The sequence below is a fragment of the Pygoscelis adeliae genome, unplaced genomic scaffold (genome assembly GCF_000699105.1).
Source record: "Pygoscelis adeliae isolate BGI_AS28 unplaced genomic scaffold, ASM69910v1 Scaffold160, whole genome shotgun sequence".
NCBI classification, from domain to species: Eukaryota; Metazoa; Chordata; class Aves; order Sphenisciformes; family Spheniscidae; genus Pygoscelis; species Pygoscelis adeliae.
In genome coordinates, this window is record NW_008824035.1 from 7643022 (window position 1) to 7649469 (window position 6448).

Genomic DNA, 6448 nt, shown 5'->3' on the forward strand with positions numbered 1-6448 from the left:
TGCTGCACCTCCCCGAGGTCTGCAGCCCGAGGAGCAAGAAGGGGGATCTGCTGAACGCGCACTACGACGGTTTCCTGGCCAGCGACGGATCCAAGTTTTACTGCAGGTGGGCCCTCAAGGCACCGGGTGGGGTGGAAGGGAAGGTAGGCCCTAGCCCGGCGGTGTACGTGGCACAGCCTGCCCGCCCCCAGGAGCAGTGGGTCCCGCTTACCCAGCTGAGTAAGTGCCCCCTCAGCCGGGTAAGCGGGACCCGCTCTTTCCCGGTGTGGACACAGCTTGGGGTCCATGCTAACCACGTTAGCATTAGTAATTTACCCCCATCTCAGCCTTTATTTTTCCTCAGTCGAGTGTTGAAGGATGTAGGATTTACCTAGGGTCAAGAGGGACCAGCGCTGAGGTAAGCTGGAAACCAAAGCCATGCTTGAGATTGGCGGCTGTCGCCAGTGAAGGGGACCGACCGGTGGGGTCGCTGAGAGCCTGTAGCCCACACCACACATGGAGAACCCCTTTGGCAGGGCAAAAAAAAACCCCACCGTGTTATCACCTGCCATGTTCTGTGCTGTAATCTGTGCCGAAAAACTCGGGTTTGGAGGAGGAGCTCCTGGTAGGGACGCAGACTGACTATTTTAGATGGAAACTTGAGTATAGCATGCACTTCTGCATAGCTGGCATTGTGCAGGGCAGCCGCATTATGCTAGTGTTTTGCAGTCTTTATGCCCCTTCCCTGTCGCCGCTTCCCTCCTCGGTTTGGGCTGCCTTCCTCTTTGCCCCAGTGTTAGCATTTAGGCTTTTGCTTTTTCACTTTGTCCCATCGACCTATCTTCAGGCTATTTCAGTTGCTTTAGCTTGCTTTGCACAGAAACCGTTGTGCAAAAGCTTTATTTTTACAGTGCCTTGCTTTTAATGGCGGTGCATCCTACTAGTGAGGCAGGACTCACTTGTGCAGAACTATGGAGGAGAGTCTTTTCTTTCCTTCAGGTACCTGGCTCGGTCCTTACCCATATTTGGACAGATCTTGCATTTTTTTTGCCTGTTGAAGTGGCTGATTTTGGCACATATAGCGTTGCCCTCTAACTTTTGAGCTACATGCTGCTCAGTCGCCATTCAGTGTAGCTCCCGTACTGGGGACACCTCATATGACCAGAAGCTGGCTCAAGCACTGAGTGTCTAAACTGAACAGAGCGGTGGATGAGCACACAGTACTGTAGCCAAGATTGCCAGGTTCCCCCAACACACACCGGCATGCTCCGTCCCATCCCACCCTACAGTGATATGCTGAAGACATTTTCGCTTCTAGCAGTGAATTGCTCCCAGCGCTCCTCTTCTCACAGACTTCCAGCAGTGGCACCTTGTTTCTGGCATGCAGTGTATATGATCAGGAAGATTGGATGTTTTTGTAATAAGTTAGGTTTTTTTACTTGTTTTTTTGATTTCAAAAGGAGGTTGCCCCTTACACATCTCAAGATTTGACCCTAAATTAATTATACATGTAGCAGAAAAAGTGTTAATACTTTATATTCTTGCACTCTAAACATTCCTGTGTTCTAAGTATCTAATGTATATTTTTACTGACTGCTAATTTAAAGTTAATTTTATATGTAAAAAAATAAAATACTAAATTCACTGTTATCTGCTTACAATTCTTTTTAATAGTCGGACGCAAAATGAAGGTCATCCAAAATGGTTCGTTCTGGGTGTTGGACAAGTCATAAAAGGGTTAGATATTGCTATGATGAATATGTGTCCTGGAGAAAAACGGAAAGTGATCATTCCTCCGTCATTAGCATATGGACAGCAAGGATACGGTAAAAAAGAAGTTTTAATACTAAACTTTGCCTTTCCTCTGTTTTACCCTTTCAAACATAAAGTATTGTAAATGACTGTAAGAATTGGTGCTCCATTATTTTTGGAGGCAGTGAAAGTGATGACTGCTGCTGTGCAGCCTAATCCTGCTCATTCCTATGCAGTTTAAGTAGTCCTCATCATAGACCCACACCCAGGCCCTGCAGTCTGCATTAGAATTCAGTACCTGGCACCCGATGTGTTTTTCCAAGTATTGCCATAATACGAAAAATTGACAGCAAAAGGAAGATCTTCATGATTCATATCAGCAATTTTTGTCTTCATCTGTTATATGCTATTCATGTTTAGTTTCTATTATTTGACTCCTACCTGCTTAGCCTTTTAATGACATTCTGTGTCTTCTGAGCAAAATGGAATGTAATCCAGTGCATGCCACAGAATTAATCTAAGTAGAAATAATTTGTTTAAAATACTGCTTACATTCTGGGTAGTTAATTGACAATATCATGACATTACATAATAATTGCAACACTACAATGCATGAAATCTGATTTGAATTTATGATGCTTAAGTGTGCGGTCTACTTTAAAAAAAAAAAGTTCCAGTCAGAGTTTTATGCAGTGTTTCAGCACTCTTAATTGTAGATAACTTCAGTTCAGCTCTGTCTTGGGTAGAGTAGTTTCTGTGAAAAGGTAGCTCCTGGTCTATAATAATTGTTTGGTAGTGATATTATGTCAGAATTCCATGCACCAGTTTTGTCTTTCATACAATTCCATTGTAGCCAGTGAGGTTCACTAGAAATAAATTTTTTCCCCTCGAGCATAATGTTTAATAAGTAAGTCTCATAACAACAAGGAAAAACACTGACACAAATAAAAGTATGTTCTTTAACTTTAATACTAGTGTTAACTGTTTGTTCTAGGTAGCACTTCAAGAACGTATTATTTTCCTACAGCATACCTGTCCTCTGTCTCAGCGTATTTCTGCATGCTGGGGAAGATGCCTGCCTAATCTTGAATTAGAAAAGATGCATGTGGCTTTCTAAATCTTTACATATCTTTCCTTTGTTGGTATGTATATTTGTAAACTACTGGCACTGAATTCTAGTATTGTATCTTTCTTTCATGAGTAGTATATAAAGCATGATTTATATTCAGATATATTTAAAACGTCTACATTTTTAAATTGTAAGATTAAAATGTTTTGAACTCTGAAACCTGTCATTTTTACTATGGACATTTTAGATTAATAGTGTGAGTAATAGTTTTGTTTACCTTCTGTTTATAAACCAAGTAAATTGTTTCATTTTTCTTCAGTTTATGAAGGACGGGCACAAGCTCAAAATTCTGTCAAAATTCCGAGGTTACAATGTTGTGCTCACTGGCTTTGGCTATGAATAGAAGCAACTTGCATGTTTACATTTTAATTTTACACTGCATGATTTCTTGATGCTTTTTTGGCTTTACTTATAGACCTCATTAGTTTGTTACTGTCTCTCTTCAGTTCCCTTTTTTTTTTTTTTGCCAGATGCTTGGAACAATGACCTGTGTTTATAGGCAGTGGTGTTTTTACATCAGATATCAGAAAATGCTTTGACAAAAGAATAATGAAGTCTAACATGATTTTTTTTCTTCAGGGACTAGACAAAATATTCCAGTAGTTCTTTTTTTCTTTTTGTGAATCAGGTGACACATTCTATTGCTTCCTTCTAGTGAGATGTATATTTTAAACACTATTTTACATAAAGTCCTTTAAGCATAGGTATAATTCATGGTAAGTTGGTAAAACCTGATATTGCTTTCTTATTTCTTCAGACAGAAAATATATATGAGCATTGGTCTGTTACCGTAATCTTTTAAATGAGATTGCAGATATTTAATGAAGGCATACGTCTTAGAATCAGTCTCTCAATAAGCCCCATCATATGACAGTATGTGAAAGAGGGAGAACTTTAGAAATACTTGTTTTTCATGATAACACAAACCCTTCTCTTAATTTCTGAAAGTACCCGAATTGATGTGAGCAATATAATTTTGTTCCAGGGAAGTACACTGTTTGCAGATCTCTCTCAAAATCATTTTTCTAACACCATCTGAACAATATTCCTGTCCAGCTGTATAATATTTAAAATCAGAGTTTAATCTGAATATTAACACAGCCTTTTGTAATAAAAAATAAGATGCTTTACGTGTAAATTTATCATATGTGTGATCTCTGACCATAGTGTCTGATTTCTTAAATGCTTTTTTTTTCTTTTATTCATAGCACAGGGCAAGATTCCACCCAATGCAACGCTGATCTTTGAGATTGAACTTTATGCAGTAAATAAGGGACCTCGCAGTGTTGAAGCATTTCATCAAATAGACAAGGACAGTGACAAGAAACTCTCTGAACTTGAGGTAATATGATGTAACTAATTTGGAATAAATAATTTATAAAACGATAGGTATAGTTGCATCAGTGTTATCTTTACACGAGCTGCCTCTGCTGCAGTTCTTCATGTAAAGCTTCTGTATGCTTACACAAACTACATGGTGCAATGTTGAAATTTGCTTTGATTAATACAGTAGTAAGTCTCAGACTTGCTGAGCAACAAACTTTAGACACGTCTGCACTGGAGTCACAATAACTTACATATATACCCCAAGTGTCCTCGAAGATAGCTGCTGAGTACTGGCGTAAAAGCCACAATGGTTGGGCTTTTTTCTTTTCTTCTAGATAAGCCAGTATTTGAAAGAAGAATTTGCAAGAGATGGCAAAAAACGTCATCCCTCAGTCCATGATGAAATCTTAGCTGATATATTTAAGAAGAATGACCATGATGGAGATGGTTTCATATCAGCAAAGGAGTACAATGTCTACCAGCATGATGAACTCTAAATCGAACATCTTCGGCTGTTTTCTGGACACTGAATTTTAAATAATAATACTTTGTCACAGAATTTTTTGTATTTTTTTTATAATGGAGTCTTTTTATATCTCTTGACTGTAAAAATCTTATTTTTAACATTCAACTAATAAAATGTGTTAGATATTTCAAAAGAAAGAAATAAAATTGGAAAACACCATGATCTATTATTAGTGGTTCCTGCGTCATGTCCTAATCTACGGTATTGCTCAGTAGTCTTTCTCATTGTGTAAAATACTGATGAAAATAATTATTTCTGTCCTATCAAGCATACAAAAATGGTTCCAGTACCTGTTGACATAGTTAGAACAGAACTGATGAATACTTCTCAATCCCCTGTAAAATAAAAGGGGAAAACAGAATCCCAGGAAGGTAACTCTGTTAAACCTCTGCAGGCTCCTAGGCTAGCTTCTTGAGGAATTGCTGTTTGCAGAAAATTTAACTATAAAAGGCCTTAAAATAAATTAACACTGTCTGTGGAATGTCAAGATAAAAACAAATGTGTTTAAAACAACTTAAAATAATCTTTGATGTAATATTAACATGAATAATTTGGTGTTCATGAAAAAGCAGTATTTTAAGTGGGTTTTTAAACTTTGACTTAGTAAAGTTAAGTTAGCCAGTTTCTTTAGCAACACCAACTTAAAAATCTACACTATGATGGTTTACTTGGATGAGGTGGAAGATGATGGGAGATACTCTGTATAATTATTTGGGCATCATTCTGGTTTCCCTCATTTTGGAAAAATGCAAAGAAGTAGCAATAGTAGACTATATATAGTTATATATATAACTATATAATAGTTAACTGTTCTGCTGATGCAGATGTCGTCATAGTACTTGTGTAACATACTTCACTCTTCTCATGTGAAAAGCAATGGCCGTATTCATTTCAGCATGTGATAATCAGATACACAGTGAAAGTGGCAGCACAAGTAAAAAAGCTTCCATACCTGGCTTATCCTTAAGATAATTCTAAAAGGTAGAAAAACATTTTTTCATTGTTTCCCCAGTTTACAATAGCGTGGGGAGAGCTTCAGCAGTATACTCACCGACAGCACTCCCCATCTCAGTATTGGACACAATTCTGCGGTGCCCTCTGGTGTTTATATTCTCAACAACACAGGCTGAATTTTCTGTGGTGGAGATCTACCGGTTAAAGGCCTTCGCCCCTGAAGTCTTGTTGGAAGGATGTAGTTCTGTTATTTTCATAAGCTTCCAAAACATTTTCTGCTAAGCAATTTTTTCTAAACACATAAAAGAAAGTCAAGAGCAGCTGTGACCTAAAATCCAAATGCAGAAGGTGGACTGGCTGGTACGTTTTAGTAATCTAAACAGACTGTTGACGTGTGGTAATGGCATCCTAATATGAAACGCCTGTCCCTACTTTTAGTTGTTCCCTTTTGTAAATGAAACATTAGACTAAGCTAAGTTTTAGCATGTTTTTTAATCTGATACTTCAATTAAACATTCATGAGAACACTGAATTATTAACAAATATTCTCATTTTACCATCATATGCCAGTGTAGATAAAGGCAACGTTTTGGGGTTTAACAACAAGTTTGTGTAAACAACGTAAAGTTCTAGCATATATTTTGACATTACGAAAATACAGTTTAAAAGTACATTTCCCATTATGATAATAAAAGAAGAAGGTTCTAGAAAGAAGAGCAATGTCAGGGAATGCACGAGGGCATTTTCAAGTAAAAGGTCATTGACTGTGAAGCAAATAATCT

The 6448-nt window shown here is 37.9% G+C and overlaps 1 protein-coding gene across 1 annotated transcript; it reads left to right on the plus strand.

The window, feature by feature from the left end:
- Nucleotides 1-5: 5 nt before the first annotated feature.
- FKBP7 (FK506 binding protein 7) lies at nt 6-4823 on the plus strand (the record flags this gene model as incomplete). The annotated part of the gene is made up of 4 exons (XM_009333186.1): nt 6-106; nt 1654-1805; nt 4069-4202; nt 4522-4823. Coding segments are annotated over 4 exons (549 nt in total), but the record flags the coding sequence as incomplete, so codon positions are not given.
- Between the last annotated feature and the right edge of the window lie 1625 nt (nt 4824-6448).